The sequence below is a fragment of the Lontra canadensis genome, unplaced genomic scaffold (genome assembly GCF_010015895.1).
Source record: "Lontra canadensis isolate GAN:19392208 unplaced genomic scaffold, GSC_riverotter_1.0 scaffold69, whole genome shotgun sequence".
NCBI classification, from domain to species: domain Eukaryota; kingdom Metazoa; phylum Chordata; class Mammalia; order Carnivora; family Mustelidae; genus Lontra; species Lontra canadensis.
In genome coordinates, this window is record NW_022631063.1 from 3,924,940 (window position 1) to 3,945,442 (window position 20,503).

The following is a 20,503-nucleotide window of genomic DNA, read 5'->3' on the forward strand; positions in this document are numbered from 1 at the left end:
ACTGTTTCTGAATTGGTCTGCGTTCTTTCAACTTAGGGGTTTCCAGAAGTATCAGCCACATTCCCTTTTTGCAGGACTGTAATTGCTGGAGTTGAGGAAGGGTTGGGTGGTCGGGGTTGTGCACCATGTCATGCACCGCCGAGTCAATCAAATGGCCATCAGAACAGCGTGAGGACAAACTGACTGCCCACATGAGCAAATCTGGGTCTGTAAGCACAGTCAGAGTATACCCAGGAGAGCAACACTTTAAAGGTCTAAAAAGCATAAACTGCAATATGCTGGACTCCCACAGTCACCCTCCAAGTCAATAATGTCTTCAATCAGTATTAATGAAAGGTCCTTTCTCAGAGGCTCACATGCTATTTTTGTGAAAGGAAAAAATATGCTAGAAGACTATCTTCTAATTCCTATCTTTGTTTCTTTAATATTATTAAATAATAATGTACAGTGAACTCTGATGTCATACTGAGACAATACTTCTGTGTAAATCTCATATTTTTATTATACTCTCAAGTCACAAATAAGACTCTATCACAAATTTACATGTAATGCATAGTCCCCAAAGAAAGAACTTCATTCCCTAAAAAAGTGACAAAACATTTGGGCATATTTCTGAGTAGTAACAATCAAATCAAGATTACCAATGAGTGGGGCACCCAGGTGGCTCAGATGGTTGAGGCCTCTGCCTTCGGCTCAGGTCATGGTCTCGGGGTCCTGGGATCAAGCCCCACATCGGGCTGTCTGCTCAGCAGGGAGCCTGCTTCCGCCTCTCTTGGCCTGCCTCTCTGCCTACTTGTGATCGCTCTCTGTGTGTTAAATAAATAAAAATCTTAAAAAAAAAAAGTTCTGTGTGTATTTAAAAAAAAAAAAAAGATTACCAACAAGTGATAGGTGACCGTTTTCAATGAAGAAAACTATAGAAAACAATTGAATCAGTTTACCATTTGTAGCAGAAATAAAATAAATAAAATAATACTTGATGTATTCCGTGATACTTTAAAAACTTCCCAATCATGGCAAATGCAAAAAGAAGCCTATGCATATCTAATATCTAATATTTTTCTCATGATATACATATAAAGTACAAGAACTCTCATGGCAATCAGAAGTTTTTGTAATTTTTAAAGTTGATTTAAGAATGTCCAGTAGAAAGCCACTTTTAAAGCATAATATTACAATAATTAAAACATGTAGAGTTCATTAAATTTAAGAATATTCTTTTATTTTCCACCTTAAAGGTCAACAATTAATCCATGTTATTATAATTTATTTTGTCATCTACCTCAATTTCAAACTTGCAGGATTAATTTATCTGCAACTTTACTTTAATATTCTTGGGTTCAAAGTTCTTTCTAGGTTTTTGAAAATACTGGTATTTTTCTTCCTCTTGTATAGGAGGAGGTGCTTTTTTTTGGAAGGATGGGAGTTGTCTTTAAAAAAAGAAAAAAAAACATGAAATGTGAGTGGGCATTCAATTACACAACATTTTAGCTTAAAATGGGAGGGGATGGTTGTGGGAAATACTCACAAAAACTTATCTGTCTTGCAGACTCTTCAATTCGTTCATTTTATATGATTCTGAAGTGTAACCTCCGTCAGATCCCCTAGGAGAACAACCGTCCAACAGCATTATATTAAGGGCAGTAAATAAGGCTGTTCCAAAGACCAGCCGAAAGCTGGGGCTCCCGTCAGTGGCCATGACTGAAGCTCATCATGGTTTGGATGCTGCGGCCGAAACCTCAAGCCTTATGCGCTGAGCAACAATGAAGATATTGTACAATCAGCTAGGATTACAGTGAAGAGAAACAAAGTGCTTTCATAAAAGAAATGATTATCATGAGGAAAGAGAAGTGACTGTTGGATTTAAAAGGCAACTAGAGAAAAATACAAACAAAACTAAATATAAAACATCAGCACCTTACCCCAGAGGATGTTAAAATCACAAAGAAGAATTTCCAAAGGAAATACAATAAGCTCACAGATGAAAAAGCATTTACACAAACCATTTTAGGATGTACACTTTGCTAAATGAGCTGCAAAATGAGAAAAAGAAACTGATTCATTGTAGAGGTGCATTATCTGAAGAGTACACAGTGTCCAGAAATTCTGTTGCTTCTTTCATAAGAATCAATGTGAGGTTTGCATTAGTAAAGATGGTGAAGTTGTTTTATAAGAAGGAAGAGGAGGAGGAGGAGAAAGAGGAGGAGGGGGAGGAGGGGGGGGAAAGAAGGAGAACTAGTATCAATCCAAGAAGCAAAAGGGACTGTCAACCATGTTTATTTCCAAACGTGGAGAGGGCTTATTGCAATATAATAAAGTGCCTTCTTTTTCCTTCAACTAAGATACAAAAGTTAAAATTCTCCAGTACTCCTGAAAAGAGATGGTTCTTTAAATGATGTACTTTTTAAATACCGTTCAATAGATTTTCTTGAAATTTAGTTCATGAAAAAGTTGCCAGAGGGGAGGGCAAAATGCGTGAGGAGGAGCAGGAGGCACAGGCTTCCAGTTACAGAACGAAAAAGTCATGGGGATAAAAGTCACAGTATTGGGAGTATTGTCAACGGCATTCTCACAGTGCTGTATGGCGACAGATGGGAGCTACACTTGTCGTGAGCATGGTATAGACTTGTCCAACCACTGTGCTGGAGACCTGAAGCTAATTAACATTGTGCGTCAACTGTTCTTCAGTATTTAAAAAAAAAAAGTAGGGTGCCTTGGTGGCTCAGTTGGTTAAGCAATTGCCTTCCTCTCAGGTGATGATCTTGGAGTCCCAGGATCGAAACCCCACATCGGGCTCCCTGCTCAGTGGAGAGTCTGCTTCTCCCTCTGATCCTCCCCCCTTCATGCTCTCATTCTCTCTCTCTCTCTCTCTCTCAAATAAATAAATAAAATCTTTTAAAAAAAGAGTAAAAGTTGCAGTTTTATTTTTCATGAGGCAAGTGACAGCAGGCACAGCAGTTAGTTGTGCAAAGTCTTGCCACTGTTTTGTTTCATGAACACTTGTGTCAAAATTTTTAACAGTGTTTCTTATCCCACCATACTGGATATAAATGTTATCCTCCTATTAGTAACAGGTATCACTGCAATAATCATGAATCCTTCAGAGGAGACATGTTGAGTGTTAGAACGCTTCTTTAGTGGGAAGCTGAGAAAGGGCCACAGCTTTAAATATCTCCCTCAGGAGCTTGTGATAGGACATCACAAGAGGTGTAAGCCCTCCATCACAAGGGGTGTAAGCCTCTTCCCCATCTGAGAATCACTAATCTTCTCAAAGGTTTATAAACTCCTTTCCCCCTTAAGAATAACTGATTTCTTTTTTTTTTAAGATTGTATTTATTTATTCATAAGAGATACACAAAGAGAGAGAGAAAGAGAGAGAGAGAGAGAGAGAGACATGGAGAAGCAGACTCCCATCTGAGCAGGGAGCCTGATGCGAAACTTGATTCTAGGATCCTGGGATCATGACCTGAGTCAAAGACAGATGCTTAATGACTGAGCCACCCAGGCTTCCCAGAATTACTCATCTTTGAATGAAGATAAAGAATTTGTGTTTTTCCTCCATGCTAAGTTAGCAAGTTTCCAAAACGTGTGTATATGCTGGATTCCCCAAAGGAATTCACTATCTTACATTTGGTAGGGCTTGCACTTTGAGATCATATATATATATATATATATATATATATATATATATATATAATTTTGTTTGTTTGATTTTGTTTTTTTCCTTGTAGTAATGAAAGATTTCTACCTATCCACCCCTTTATTGTGATCACCAACAGAAGAAAGTTGTCTGGGCTTAAGGGTATAGACAGGCCATGGGATAGAATGAAGTTTCACTTTGGCTGATCTGCTCAGCAATTCTAACCCAAACTAATAAACCAGAGATCAAAGTCTTATGATTACAGTAATATTAATGTTACCCTCAGTTTTAAGTAAGCTACCTGGGCCTTTCACTCAGATGTGTGCATCTCAGGAAGATGAAGGAAGAGGTCAGGCAAGCCTTGGCTGTGACAATATTCACTAGCATGACTCGCGCCTGAAACAATTAGCTTCAGTAGCCACATAAGTCTCTAAGTGCTTAATGAATATTTTTCCATCCCAATGATTGGAAAAACTAAATAAAAAAGTAATCTCCTTATACACCGGCATTGCAGCCCACCACTTGATTCTGTACTAGGCATCATCTTTCTTTTCAGGATCAAAGCATTCCTTCTCCCAGCTGCCAGGATGTTGGCTGCTGGTGGCTCACGATCCCTTTTTTAGGAATTCTCCTTGGCCAAAGGTTGTACTCCTTCCTGGAGTCGGGGGAGGCATAGCCCGCACTCAGTGTAGGACCAAGAGGAGGCTGGAGCAAGTGGGGAGCTGGCCTTGCCACAGAACTCAGTGATCAAGAGAAATAATATTTTCATGCACTATTTTTAAAAATAAAAAATATAAAGAATCCACCATGATCAAATATCACAGTTTTAAATTAAGGCAGCATTGGTAATAACCAATTTCTCTTTCGGCCTGAGGCTCCAATACGGCTCCACACAGCACTCTTACTGATCCCACCTTTACTTAATATGTTGCCTATTTTGTTCATTGTGGATATTGTATTAATTTAGATTTCTAACAATAGTGCATAGAATATTTATCCTGGTTCCTGAGCCTTTTGGCACCACTAAATTTTGTCCTTGAGCCGAGTGCCTCCTTTACCTCGCTCTAGTCCCAGCCCTGGCAGGTGGTACCATTGCTTGGCTCATTTGCCCTACAGAGGGACAATGCTGAAGGGCCGTTTGAGCAGGAGTCCCTCTGGGACTGGCTGAAGCCTTTCTTGTGACTTCATGGCAGTCCAATCCTGCTTCCCTCATTCTCTTCCTAGTGTTATGCCAAAGAAGACCCCCTCGGGTCTGTGTGTGTGTTTCCCCTAAAACATCCCCATAGAAAGAAGTGAAAATCAAAACTCAGAGAAGCTGTGGGACTTGCCCAGGTTCTCAGAGCTCCTAAGTGGTGGAAATGAGAACCCAGGTGTGTCTAACTTGAAGCCAGTGCTCCTCTTTGTAACACCCTATAGCCTAAGACCAGAATTTGGAATTACAGTTAAATAAGCCAAAGGTCAAACCCAGATACCAACAATCCCCATGCAGTGACCTAATAGTGAACTGGAAATCAGGATCTCTGATTTCCAGGAAGTAAGTCTCTAATTATGTCAGACCCTGTAGCAGACAAAAAGATGCCTGCCCTCCCTCTCCCCCCAACAAAGATATCTACCTCCTAAACCCTAGAACCTAAAAATATGTGAACTGACGTGGGAAAATGGATTTTTTCAGATGTGATTAAGTTAAGGATCTTGAGATGGGCAAATTATACTGCATTTCCCGATGGGCCCAATATAAACGCAAGGGGTCTTCTTGGGGAAAGAGTTGTGATGATAGAAGCAGAGGTCAGAGAGTTGTGACCATGAGCCAAACAATGCAGGCATCCTCTAGCATCTGGAAGTCAAGGGACAGATTCTCCCGTAGAGCCTCCAAAAGAAACATCGTTCTCCCTGACCTTGATTTTAGCCCCATAAGACCCATTTGGACTTCTGACCTCCAGAAGTATGAGAAAATAAGCTCGTACTCTTCCAAGCCTCTCGTTTGTGGTAATTTGTTCCAGCAGCAATAGGAAAGAAATACAGATCCCAAAGGCAGCATCTTTGCCCTCAAATCATGGCCCTGCTCACCACACTCAGAGGTGGAATGAATCCCCAACAGAAATCAGACAGAACCAGCAGAGGAATTTAACAATGACTTCTCAGTTGTGTTATATGAAAAAAAAATTTTTTTAAGAACTTGGATATGTGCAAGGATTGATGATCTTGTTCTGATTCCAGATGGTCATGTTCTCCTAATGACAGATGGAAGCCCAGGACAGGCAGGCTCGTCTCCGAGGAAAAGAAAGAGAAATGATGAATCTAAGAAGGCCAGCAAGATCCAAGACTCTTCAAAGCATGCTTTTTGCTTTTCAGAGTCTTCATTAATTCTCTTTGAATTGTGAATATTACGTTCCTAATATTTTGCAATGGAACAGCTACCCTTGCTTTTCTTCTCTTTCCTTGTTGCACTTGAAGAGGTTAGAGTTGAAGAGCTTTGTGCCTGAAGCAACGATAGACATTTTTGTTGTTCTTGTTGACTAGATTTGGGGTCTCTGCCATCAACTTCGTTATAAAAAAGCTGAATATTAAAGAGGTGCTTGTTTGTTTTTTTAAGATTCATTATAAGAAAGAGGACAAAATAGTTCATCTAGAAGCCAAAACGAGAAAATTTGGGGCACCAAGAAATATCTTGAACAGAAACAGAAAGCAGTAGGGCTTCACTACAGGTGAGAAAGGGGTCCTGTCATGGGGACAGACAAGAAGAGAGAGGAAAGTACCAGTACTGTGTGTATGTAAATCAGGGGTGGGACGGGGAGGAAATGGGGCAAGGGGAGGAGGTTATACCTAAGCTGTTGGACCTCGAATAACCTTGCCATAGTATTCTTACCTCAACTGTGTCCCAGCAAGATGTAGCATCACCACCAGTGACCTCGCAGGAACAGTCATCACAGGCAAGTGTTGCTGTCATCCAAGTAAGTGTCTCCTGCCTCTGCAGGCTCCCTTAGCTGTACGTCCCTTCGCTTCACCAGAAGATTCCCTTCCATCAGCTAGCATCTTAATTGCAGCCTCCCTGAAGAAATGCTGCCTATCCATTTCCTTAAATTTTGCTTGGTTTCTGCCTAACTTGGTCTTACCTCACACTGCCTACGGACATAATATGAGCCCAAGAAAAGTGGGCTGGGGTCCTGGAAACTTAATAGGATGGCACAGCAAAAAATCCTTGGGAGCTACGCAGAACCAGTCTAATTTGTTATCCTCCCCTATCCCCCCACCCCCCTCCACCCCCACCCCCTGCACCACCACCAGTATGTCTTTCACATGAGATGGGATAATGTTTAAAAGCCTCCTTTTACCTGATAATAAAATAACACGTAAATATAAGGGCCATCCTACACAGAAGGAATATGCAGGTCAAAGGTTTGTTATAGATCAACATATTCTTTGAAATAACTTACTAATCAGCACGGAGGAACACTGGTCATTAGGGCTGCTTTCCCCCTGATGTGGAAAAGCATTGGCCTGTGCAGTTACAGAGTCACTGAGACTCTCAGCAAGGCAGCCCCCGCTACTCCACCCCCAAACTCCTAGTCAGCATTGAAGTGGTGCAGAGTTTGGGACATTCTCGATTGTGTTTTTTAGACATCTGGTAGCAAGAAACCAGATGGAAGCATTATGATTTTGAACAAATGATTTACCATGTTAAAAATTATTTATCAGTGAAACTTGAGGGATTTCACTGAAGTGTGTGCTTTTTTACATAGATGGCCAGCCATGCTAGGTCCTGAGTGTCTTTGAAAATACATATATTGTATTCAATACTAAGGAGGGAGACGTGCAAAAAGGTCAGAGGACATGCTCCTAGTGGAGACTTTGGGCTGCTTGCCCAGAGCTCTCTGAACCATAGAGGGAGGTTTGAGCAGCTGGTTTCACTGGGCAGCCTCTCTCGTGGCCAGAGTGGGAGAGAGGTGGGACCAAGGGACTGTACGTCCATTCCTGCCTGTGGCTAAACCTGAGCATGGGAGCAGGGAAATGTCCGTGAGAAACGGAGAAGGGCACGTCTGTCCTGTTTGAGGTTCTCCTCTTGCCTGGCCCAGAAGGTGTCTGCAGTGAGCTTTTGTTGAATGCCTTGAATTAGTAAATGGCTGATAGAAAGATGAATACAGACATGCAGAAAACAGCGGAGGAAAAGGGGAAGAATCCTGCCCACATTCCAGTTCGTGGTTCCAGTTCCTTCCTGCCTCCTAGCCCCAGGGGCCCTTTGTAGCCCTCCACGATGTCCTAAGAACCTGATGTGTGACTCGGGCCAGTCCATGTTGGTGTCTGTTACATGCAAATTGTAATCAGTAATAATAATTGGGACTTTGGAGTCTCTTTTGAGACAAACATGAAAAAAAATCCAAGGACTTATTCTCTTTATGTAAGTGTATGTTTATATGAGTGTATGTGTGTGCATGTGCATGTATATAGAGTATCATGTACATACATAGATCTCCAAATGAGCTGGATAAATTAATCAGTGTCCCTGAGCTCTCTTCCTTATATATGCAATGAAGCGATTAGACTAAATGATCTGCATTTTTAAGAGGTAATGCTTTCTAGGAATTACGCCAATGATTTGTATAGAAGATATAATGTTGCCAGAAAACAGTGCCCAAGATAGGCACTTGGGAAATTCTTGCACTTTCCCTGTTGTGTCATTGCTGAAACCAGTTTGGCAGCTCTTCTGGAAGTGCATTCAGAGGTGGTCGCCCACTACGTGAACTTCCTCCAGAACTTCAGTCTGATGAAAGGGTGACTGAGGCTGCTGGTAACACCAGTTTGGGCAGAGGGCAAATCTGGTTGGAAAATAGCAGCTTTCCCCTGACCTGGTCCTGGAGGCAGACCCCAGGCTGTGCCGTGTCGTGCCGTAGGCAAGAAGGATCCGTGACAATGACATATCAAACTGGAATGTCTGCAAGGGTGGGGGGATAAGCTGCAGGCATCACTCACACGGGGCTGCCTCTTTCTGGCTGGGACCTCGGGATCCCTCTGGCATTGAGCACCATGCTGGGCCCGTACCCTGTATACGGTAAGTGCCCGGGGGTTGACGGGACCAGGTCCATAGTGACAGCCAGGTCGCTGTACATACATTTTCTCCTTTTACACTGTCAACAATCTCCTTTTTAGGCCCATTTCAAATGTTAAGAAGGAAAGACTTCAAGAACTTAAGCAGCTTGTCCCAAATCCCACCGCTAGCAAGTGGCAGAGGACGAAAGCCAGGCTGTCTGACTCCAGCTCCTGCTGCGCTCTCCTGCCTCCCCCTTCTCAGCCACAATTGGAGGCAAGTGAGAAGGGCACAAGGCATTTGGTTCTCTACCTGATTTAACTAGCAATCATGAAGCCTCTCCATTAAATAATATTGATCTGAGCCATCACGTTCTCCTGAATAGCACTGTCTGCCTGGAAAATAAAGTTAGGGGATCGTAAATGGTTCAAAATCTTGCCCATCAATATTTTCACCATGTGAAAATAGCATGCATTTCAAGCTGTTATTTTTACTTTGTATTTTCCAAATGTCTGAAAGGGCAGCGTATCTTCTAGAATACTCTTTTCTACGTGTCTCAGTTGTCCATGTGGGTTTTACTGTCATGCATTATTGTTCCTTCTTTCTCCTATATGCCTTCAGTTAGGGCAATTCTGACACCCACTGAAGTTCAGTTCTAAAAAGCTAATAGCTTTGGCAAAACAGCAGAGGGGTTAGTTTGTTTTTTTTTTTTTATTTATTTTTTTCACGTTAGTGTGGAGAAAAGGGAACAGAACAGGTTCTTCCCAGATGCCGGATTTCCAGTCAGCCTGCTGCATGAATCCCTGCTTGAACACATTTCAGCCATCCTGTGCCTGAGGAGAGAACCACCACTCCCGCCTGCGTCGCTATGGTAACCGATGCTCCGCAGGCACTGGCAGTTTCATTTAACATTACTGGCTTTTAGAACTTGAGGGGAAAGTATGCTTTCATGTAAGAGAAAGGGAAATGCGAGTGGTTTAATTAATGTGTCTCAATTTAACATAGGGATACAGGTCACTTCCACTGTTTGACCATAGCGTGTGTAACTCTGTTTTATATCTGTATCAGATCTAAGGCATCAAAGGATGGACTAGGTCTCTCATCATGTGTGAAGTGTACAAAGTGGGCTGAAAAGCAGGGATGGGTTGTGTTGGACCCTTTGCAAAAGGTTTTTCACTTTATAAAACCATCTCGGCTTGAGAGTGTATAGAAGAATTGTTTCCTCTTCTCACATCCACAAAGGAGGCCTGAGAGATGGGTTGCTAGGCAACCTCACACCGAAGACTGGGGTGCTTTGAAATTAACATAGCTGACCTCCCCATCAGCTCTGCAGCCCTGCTATTCAAAACCATTTTGTGAGGCCGCAGGACTCAAGAAAATAGCTATAAAATGTAAATGTGAAAATAAAGACTAAGGGAAATACATCTAACTTTTTTCCAGCAAAGATGAGGATTCTCTCAATGAACAAGGCAACAGTATGAAAGAGCAGGTTGAGGGGAAAATGGTATTAGTGGCTGTAAATCTAGAAACTTGTATCTTGAATAATCTAGGAAGCAAATTTTCCTATGATTTTAGAGATGTTTATAACCGCCATGTAAACTATGATAGCAAAGGGTCTGAAAATATGTGAGGGCAAACAGAAATCAGTTTATGATAATAAGATCAGCTACATATTTTTAACAAAAAGCTCAACTCTCAGTCCTCAGCACGTGATGTTTTGCTTAAGCTCCAGAGTCTCCTATTCTCCTTCCTGCCACCACATCATTAATGTGGCACTGGTTGGTGTAGGAAGGGATGGCATTTATTTTGCAAGGAAATGAATATTTGGAGGGAGATTGCAAAGCTGGTTTCTGGAGCAAAGCATACACTCTTGTCAGCAGTAAATTATTTAGTTTGACTTTTAAAATACCTCATACCACTGCAAAATGCTTATGGCAACACTTTAAGATAGGTTAAGTTTATCAACATTAAAATCAATCAAAATTGGTGCTGATAAGGAAGGTGGGGGACAGCAAACAAATCTTGAGGTCTTTTAGTGGGCTTGTTTTTTGTCCTGAGTGTTGGGTGAAGCAATTCTGAAACTATTTTAGATGGATTATAGGATTGGAGAAATGAACAAATATGTGGAGGTTGTTAGGACTCAGGGTCTCACTGTGGAAGAAGGGAGATACAAACGAAGACTGGCGGAAAGCAAGAAAGAACCCAAGGTGATAAATTGGAATTGGAGAAATGGATGTAGTTTTGTGATTTCTAAAATGTGTGTATGTGTGCATATATTCATGTGTGCATTCATGTGTGCGCGCACACGTATGTGTATCTGTGTGTACCTGTGCACATGCATGCATGCTTTTTGCTTGCTTAAAGTGTCTACATTTCTTTTTAAAAGATTTATTTATTTATTTGAGAAAGAGAGAGAGTGAACGAGGGGAGAGGGAGAGAATCTCAGACATTCTTCTGAGGCAGAGCCTGACACAGGGCTCTGTCTCATGACCCTGAGATTGTGACCTGAGCTGGAACCGAGTCAGATACTTCACTGTGTCCCTCAGGCACCCCTCAGTGTTTAGAAGCAAGTCACCCTAGTAGCAATGAGCACTTTAGCAGTAAGTTCTTCTTCTCCAACACCATCCCCTCACTAAAGGGAACCAGGGCTCCTTGGAGAGACTGCTGATTGCAGGGCTAGGGAAGAGTCATTAGAATTCAACCTAAGACATTTTGTTGTGCTAAAAAGTGGGGAAGTACTCAAAAAGAAAAAAAAAAATATGATGGGGGCTGTCACAAGGTCACGGGAGCCGGCTTAACGCAGCTCCTGCTGGCCGCATCTGAAACAATTTGAGTACCAAAATGAGGACATTAATGACTTATGAGTCATGGGGGGGATTCATAAATCCATAATGATTAATTCATAAAAAGTAAAAAATAAATAAGAAGGGGAGGGGCTCTTGCGTACAGTAAAATGCTGAGGGCTGACTGGTTGGTACATGTGGAGAATGTGCCGATGATGACAGACTAGACTGTCTTTTATAACCATCATGGTAAAGAAGAGATCAGGCAAGAATCAGCCTATCAAGGGGATATTTTTGAAGAAGAGTAGACTATTTGTATCATCAAGAAGTATCTCCTCACAGATTGGTTACTAGTTACAAGGGAAAAAACTAACATCTCCAGAGTGGGAAAACTTGCTTGGGTGATCAAAATTAATGTCACTAACCAGGACAGATGGACACTGTGTGCTTCCAGAGGATACCCTAAGGACAAGGCATTACTTATATAGTATTATGGTCAGGTATGCGCAATGTAAATCTAATCATGAAGAGATATCAGACAGTTCCCAAAGGAGGAACAACTCTACAATAAAGCAAAGGGCTTAATGACTGTATCCTTCAGACATGGCTGTGTTACAAAAGACAGAGGAAGGCTGTGGGAGTTGTCCCAGTTCTAAACAAGGCTAAAGAGACATGACAAGCAATGCAGTCCCTGATCCCAGAGTGGAACTGGACTGGAGGAAAAGGATGCTGTGGGATAAAAGACATTATGGGATCAACTGGCAGTAGCGTGGGAGATTAAAAGTATTGTATCGGTGTTAAATTTACTCACACTCACAACTATACTGTGATTGGAGGAGATCCCCGTTCTTGGGAAATAAACAAGAAAGTGCTTAGGACAGGCGCATGTATAATATATGCAACTTACTCTCAAAATGCTCAGAAAAAAATCTTAGATATGGGTATGAATATATAAGTGTGTGTGCATAAACATATATGTAAACATACACAACCACACAGGGAAGGCACACAGAATGGAGCCTTAAGGTAAGACAATGGCAATATTTTTATATCTGGGTAAACAGCAGGGAGTAGTCTTTGTACTTTTCTTATTCATGCAACTTTAGTAAGTCTGAAAAGATTTCCAAATGAAAAGTTAGAGTCAACCAAAAAAGAAAAAAAATTCTCTTTTTGTGAAAACAAAAACAATTTGTACTGGAACTAAAATAATGAATATTTGACATTCTAAGAAATCTATGAAAACAACAATAACCCAACACATACAAAAAGATAGGACACGATAACTTAGAGTTATGTGTTTTGCACAGAGAAGGGCTAGCAGGATCCAGACACACCCCGTTTGTAACATTTCTTCCTCTTGCCTCTTTGTGGGGCATATGGTCAATCATTTTAACTTTACTCTTGGGTGTTCTCAAAATCCTGGACTTGCCCAATTCCTAAATTCCCCTCTAAATGTCCTCTGCAATTTGTGACTTAAGTCAACTTGAAAAATTGGCCAGATGTTTTTCAAGAAATTATATGCAGGGGAGAAGTTTTTATTCATTAACTAGAGCAATTTCAAATATTTAACTTAAACTGTTTGAAAAGAGCATTATATAACTGCTTAGCATTTTAGCACATTTTTTTTTCCTTCAAAGTTTTTAAACTTAGTGTGTTTTTCAAAGAAAGTTTAATCTCTAACTGGGGAGCAGGAACTTTTACCCTGACCCATTATAAGTGAGGATACTTCCCAGCTCTGTTTGATTCAAAAAAAATTTTTTTTAATCTTTTTACATCATTTACCCATTAAAAATAAAAGTAGCCTGCCTTTGGTGGAAACTGAAATAGTAATTACCTTCTTAAAATACTCCCCCCAGCTTTTTTTAAACAGAATTTCTTTTATGTTGCCAAAACAATTTGTTTGAAGAAAGATAAAAATAACATGCACACTATTTGAAAACAGTTTGGTTTAAAGATTGCCATAGCTTCTAAGGTTATACCACTCGGAAGGAAGACATTTAGAACCTGCTCATTACTCGGCTTTCATTTATGGGATCAAATTGCTTTTGTGGGCATGGTGCCAGATTCATTTATGTGCACTGTAAGGCAGATTGTAGAGGGAAGCATTTTTCTAGGAAACATCTGGCCCTTAAGAAGAGTATTCAAAGGTGGGTAGCACTTTTTTCTGCCCATAACTATGATTTATTATGTTACAGTAACCCCCCTCTAATCTGGCAGACAGACTCCCAGCAACCACAACCAGGAACCTGGAAGTAACTGAAAAATACTTCAGAGCCCAAGGAAAACAGAGGCCCCCAAATTCCACACATATGAAGGAGTGGTACTGCATTTAGGTCAAAGTCCACTTTATTTATTACAAAAGTATTGGAGCCATTTAGCATAAGGGCTCCTGAGGCCACCTTTATATGTCAGACTTCTTTTCTGCACTTATTTGGTTCTGACACTGTCCTTACAAAAATCACACATCCCTGTAAATTCAAATTCTTCTAAATGCCCCCAGAACCTCACCCTTTTCCTATTCCAGTTTTTCCCTCTTCTCTTTCTTGTTTTATCTTCAAAAATCTGTTGGCTTTAAATATTCTGTAACTATTTCAAGATGCTCAAGTAGCTCCTATCTTAGAAAACAGAAAAACAAAGCAAGACTCTTGTCCGATGGCTCTGCAGCCAGTACACGCCCACACCCTTACCCTCAGCTCTGTATCTAAACATTTTCCTATGCTGACTGCTGTCTGTAGTCCCTCACCTTCCATTCACAGGGCTGTTACTAACCCACAAGGAATCCGTGTTCAGATTAGAAGAGGGGGGTCCTCTTCCTCCAAAGGTGGGAGGGGGATTGTAGGGCCTATCTGGGTGCTGGATTTCAGCTTCCACCCACTCCCGCCTCAGCTGGGTCACAAACTACACAACCACGCTTTGGCACCCAGTGTGATTTCAGTTATTTCCATAGGTTTCTTATTAAATTTGGTAGGGTCATCACTAAAACTCTATTAGAATATGAGCTAAAAGTGCAGAGAACTGGCTTTGCTTTCAATTTTTCTGTAGTTGCGAGATTGTGCTCTTAACCAATTCTGACAAGCAAAACTTCTAGCCTCCTTGGTAACCTCATGTTCTCCTATTATCATGGCTATTACCACTTCTGTTAACATTTCCCAGCAGAGTCTTTTTCTATCTTCCACATCCTGAATCTTTTCCTCTGACAAGTGAAATAAACCAGATTACATTTTGCATAAACAATTAGTAGTAAAGTGTGGGTGTTAAGTTGAAAGAATGTTAGCTTTTGTTTATTTTTTCCTACTCATCTTTGCTCAGCTAAACAACTTTAAACAGTCAGCAAGAAGCAAGTTTTGAGAATGTTACTCTTTAAAAAAATTATACATATATATGTATTTAATGTATATGTTCATTGCAGTTAACTTGTAAAATGAGTAAATTTCTGATTATTTCAGCACTCAGATATAACAAGTTAAAAATTGGGTTAATTTTTTTTTGTTGTTGTTAAAGATTTATTTTTTTGAGTGAGAGCATAAGTGGGGTGGGGGGGGCAGAGGGAAAGGGAGAGGCAGAGTCCCCACTAAGCAGGGAGCCTGACATGGGGCGCTCGACCCCAGGATCTTGGGATCATGACTTGAGCCGAAGGCAGAAGCTTAACCAACTGAGCCACCCAAGTGCCCCCCCCAAAATTGGGTTAGTTTCATTTGGTTTTGTATGTATTAATATCTACGTATCTATTTTTCTGCGTTAGTATTTTATATGGAGTTATGTTTCCTGCTATTTTGCTTATTATTTTGTGAAAATTTTGGCAGTTAAAAATCTTTGAAAAGTTTTAAAAAACACATAAAAACATCTTTGAAAATAGTTTTTGATGACCACACAGTATTCCATTATTGGGTAATGTATTTGACCACTTCTTTTATGTTGAATGTTTTGGTAACAATAAACAAAAAAACCTTTTTGCTGTTATTCTTTAACTGAAAAAGTTGGAGAAATTTCTGAATACCTCCTATGAAAAACTTCTCTAAGTGCGATTACTCAAAGGACAAGCTCTTACTTCAGACTGCCAAAATGCCCTTTAGGAAGGCTGACTACTCTGTGCCAGCAGAGTGTGAACGTGCCAGCTTCCTTGCAACTTTGCAAATCTTTCATTTATTACTTTATCAGCACTAGCACTGCTGTTTAATCCTATTATAAGGCTAGTCACTTGTCTCCAATCCCAAACCAGAAGTTGCTGTCAGTCTTAATTGGCCATTTGGTTTCCACACTGACTCTACTACCTACTTGGACTGTAATGCAAAATTCAACGGAGCTTCCTCAGCTGTGCATGCAGGAAACCCTTCCAGAATTGCTCTGGGTTCTTGACTTCTAGGGAAGAAGACTATTTCTTCTTGGGATCCAGTTCATCATACTAGCTAGCTTAAGGTCAAAGTGCATTAAATGAATAACTGCTTCCTTACCATGAGGAGATGGTATTCTGATCCCAGATGGATAGAAAATTGGCATGTTGTGCTCCTCTGCTCTCTGCTCCTACGTTCTCCTCAGCGCAGCCCCCGGACTCTCATTTCACTGGATTCCTTCAACTAGCAGTCCAGAGCAGTCTGAGTTCCTGCTTTCCTGGACCTGTGATCTTGGGTATGTCATATAAGGTATGCCTCCCTCAGTGAACAGGAAACATCAGAGGCTGATTGAGTGCTAAACAGTTTTAAAAGGGTGACATGATATAGCATGACAGGCTGGCTACTTTACACTCTGGGGCTGGACATGGACATGGCCTCTGAGGAGGTGACAATAAACTGATACCTGAAAGAAAGAAAGAATAAGCCTAGAGTGGGAAGCTTGGAGACAGGAAGCAGGGTAAGGGAGAGGAGAGCAGGGAGAGAGTCCCAGGTTAGAGGGGGCTAGAGCAAAGGCAGAGAAGGATGAAAAGAGATTCTGCAAGTAAAGTGTACAGCAGTGTTTGGTGGGGGAGGGGAGAGGACAGGGGAAAAGAGAAGGGGTCGGGTGGGGAGGAGGGCGAGCATAAATGAGAACCCAGAATCCCGTATGGCTGAGCATTCTTGGGGAGCCCACTTGTCCTCTTTATCTCACCTTGGACTTCATTATTTTCTCTTCAGTGGAGGTTTTTCTCAGTTGCAGTTACTACTTGGCCCTATTCCACTTTAAATAAACAAGGAGAGCTACTATCCATGAAGAGCCCAAGTGAGTCAGATTCATTATTAGGTTTTATGTATGTTCCCTCATTTAATCCTTACAACCACCTGAGGCAGATTATCCTTAAATGCTTCTTTATGGATGAGAAAACAGAAGGTCAGAGAACCTACATAACTTGAGAAAGGTTAAACATCTAGCAAGTGGTAGAGCCAAATTGAAACCCAGGCTGGTCTGACTTCAAATCCACATACTTAACTGCTACACTACACTACTCCACAACCAGACTTCCCTTCGGTAAGTCTGTAATTTCACATTTGTAAGAACTGCTCATTCCACTCAGTCGATCTTGTTCCTCCTTACTTGGCTATCTCTGTGACAGAACACTTAGTTTCTTCTATTAGCCAGGTGTAGACAAGAGAATTTTTTCTTATAAACACAATCTCTCTTACTGATGCAAAATGTCTTAATATAGGAAACAGGACATGAGCTTTGAAGGTGTCTGGGTCAATATGGCATCCAGATTCTGACACTTTCTCAGTGACCTTGGGCAAATCATGTAGTTGAAATTCCATCCACCTCATCTGAAAAATAAGAGTATTATTTCTCTGGAGTGTTGAGTGTGAATTAAAAGACATAATGCAAGTAAATTTCCTAGAATAGTACCTCACAAATGGCAGCTGCAAAACAGTGGTTGCTAAAGAAACAAAACAAACTCCCCATTTTACAGATAGGAAGACTGATTTGGGAAGTGTCTTGCTGGAAGCCGAGATGTCCTACTTTCTCTATCCAGTTGCCAGGACTCTAGCATTCCATGATGCAAATTCACTGGAACTACTCAAGGCACTCTTATACAAGATCCTTCACAATATCCATTCAGGCTGAATTGCAAAGAAAGAGCTAACCTGCTGCAGTTCCAGAATTATAAACAGGGATAATGATACCTATATTCTAGGGTCCTGGTGATCAACTATAATAAGACATGTGAAAGTGTTCTAACAGATATGAAATGCTTCATAAATGCTCTTAAATATTTTCATGAAATGCTATAAATAAGGTAGGGGAAAAAGAAGAATGATTAGAATTTTATGATGTACAAAGGGAATTAAAAGGACTTTGGAAAACTGCAGAAGTAGTCAAAAACAAGAGAATATAGCTCAAAAAAAATAAACATAGGACACTTAAAAGCAACAGGCAACTTAAAAATACTCTATTTATTGGAAATGTAAATGAAACAGTAGACCCTGTTTATGGTACTTTTAAAGACAACAGAAAAAGATGTATATAACAAGTCAGAAATAATGCTAAAATTTGAGTTTATTAAGGTTAGGTTAATTTTAACCCAAAAGGCTGAGAACCGCTAAGCGAGAGGGTGGTAGGCACAGTAAGGGAGGTGGCTGCTTTCACAGGGTATGCCTGGGGAGTCCCTGCTGACCAGAACTATTCTGTCACCATTCCCTGGCAGATATTACAGTATCTGAAGTGACATCAAGATAACTAGTCTTCAGGCTAAGGCGAATTATTGCTACAAGAGTTTACCTATTTTAACGGATTTTATATCCAGATTATTTCTTAAGATAACACTGGCACTGAAAGCAGAAAGAATGAGTTCAACAAAGGGAATGGAAGCTCACATTCTTTACATTTTTCCCCAAAAAGATTTTTCTAGGAATGTCACATATTCCAAGTACTCATTAACAGTGCAAATTGTTTAGGGGGCTTACCCTGTATTTGCAAAACTTACCATGTCTTTTGAGTTCCAAGAACAATACAAACCATAAATTTATAAACTTTTTATTAAAATATACTTTTTCTTTTCATAAATTATTTACAAGAAAATTTTCTCAATCCTTTGAAACAACAGAGAATGTTACAAAAAAAATTTAACAAAGAATAACAGCATTTTAAATAGATTTCCTGAAATGAACAACTTAATATTCTTTAGAAAAGATATTGGATATTTAATTACCTCATATTTAACAAAAGATTCTTTATAGAAATGGGTTATAATCTTTACCACTGAGACACCAAATCTGTTCCGAAGCAAGAGAATCAATCAAATAAACCAGCTCCCATTGCCTTTCTCCATCGGAAACCCATCCATTTGACTTAGCATTTCTCTCTATATACAATAGCAGCCTCTGCTGGAGAAAGAAAAGTATGCTTCTGTTACAAAGTTTTAGCTCAAATCTATTCTGGACTATAAGAACTGATTCCTTTCATTTCCTGCATAACCAACCAAAGAAATTAAAATACTTTTCAAGGCCTCAAAGATGTACGGGCCTTATCAAGTATATCCTTCCTGATTTTTGGATAAGTTGGATGTGCTTCAAGAACCTGCAAAAACAGAAACAAAAACAAAAAACAAAAGCATGAGAACTTGTAATTGATTACTGAAAACTGGAGAGCTATAAAACTTACTGGAAATGAGCATTACAGTTGAGATTTCATTGTATTAAGATTACAAATATAAACATTTCTTAAAGGTGACATCTGAAATGTGACATAACTCATAGTAAACAGTAATTAGATGACAACAATAGAATCCAAATACATGTGAGAAATACAACAAATATAATTACTTCCTTAATTATCAGTTGCAAAAAACAAGTATGCATCAATGATTTTAAATATTTAGAAAATTAGCTAGTCATATGATACTTGAAAGAACCCTTACAGAGTTATTTTTCACCAGGAGTACACATCAGATTTACCTGGAGGGATTTTGGAAACATACAAATTTCTAGGTCTACTGAGTCTAGGAGTGGGGAGATAGACATTTTAAAAAGAATTCCACGAATGATTCTAATCTATAACATTACGTTAATGCAAAACCTTAACCTTAATGTGAAATACTGCCCCACAGAGAGCTTCAGTAATCAATAGCAATCACCGAAGCCAAGTATTCACTATAATGATGCTGATACAGCACTCTGGGAAAGGAGACATTACTTAATTCTCTTCTTAGAGCTTTTCTTGGAGCTCCTAACAATATTCAATATAATGCACTATCTGGAACAATGGGGCAATGCCTTATATATCAATAAGACAATGTATATAAAAAAACAAATTCTAGAAGTGCAACTTAAATATTTGTCACTTTAGTAAGGGATCATGTAGTTAGGGATTTTACAGAAATGTAACCAAATGACTCCTAAATAACAGAAATACTTCCTATCTCTAATTTATAAATCTGAATTCTCTACCAACCAGACTTGGACATATTCACAAGAACTTCATTCAGAACAGTGGCCTGAAGAATCAGTAGTTTCCCTTCACATGCTTCTCCTTCTGTTTTTAACGTGAGAGAAACATTTTATTACTGGAACCCCAATTAAAAACATGTTTGATTTAAGTACACTTTGTCATTTTCTTTTTTTTTTTTTTTTAAAGATTTTTTATTTTATTTATTTGACAGAGAGAGAGAGAGATCACAAGTAGGCAGACTGGCAGGCAGAGGGAGAGGGGGAAGCAGGCTCCCTGCTGAGCAGAGAGCCCGATGTGGGGCTCGATCCCAGGACCCTGGGACCATGACCTGAGGCGAAGGCAGAGGCTTAACCCACTAAGCCACCCAGGCGCCCCAACTTTGTCATTTTCTAAACTGGAAAGGTGGTAATCTCTTCTAGATGTATTCGATGAGTCGTTAACCAAAACACAACATCCTCTACCTTTGTTCATGTACATCTTGAGATGAACTAAAAGTAGGACATTCAGCAGCCGAAAAATTTAAAGAAATCTAATCTGCAGTGTTACCTGGTGACACACGTCAATGGCATCCACATATCTTTTTGCTTTTAAGTAATTAAATGCCAGTTTGTATCCTGTTAAGACAAAAAAAAAAAAAAAAGACAAGAAAACCCATAATGATCAGTACTATGTACAGAGCACACCACTAGCACTACCTTTTTTGCCACC

General features: G+C 40.0%; 1 protein-coding gene across 2 annotated transcripts in view; it reads right to left on the reverse strand.

Annotated features, from left to right (window-relative positions):
- Positions 1 to 18,366: 18,366 nt before the first annotated feature.
- The window catches only part of TTC21B (tetratricopeptide repeat domain 21B), a 77,570-nt gene continuing 75,433 nt past the window's right edge, over positions 18,367 to 20,503 (reverse strand). For both annotated transcript variants that reach the window (XM_032880351.1, XM_032880352.1), the window contains 2 exons: positions 20,342 to 20,409; positions 18,367 to 18,925 (listed from right to left, as the gene is read on the reverse strand). In XM_032880351.1, coding sequence (XP_032736242.1) covers positions 18,848 to 18,925; positions 20,342 to 20,409 — 146 coding nt within the window. In that variant the 3' untranslated portion in view covers positions 18,367 to 18,847. The remainder of the gene's footprint in view (positions 18,926 to 20,341; positions 20,410 to 20,503) is intronic.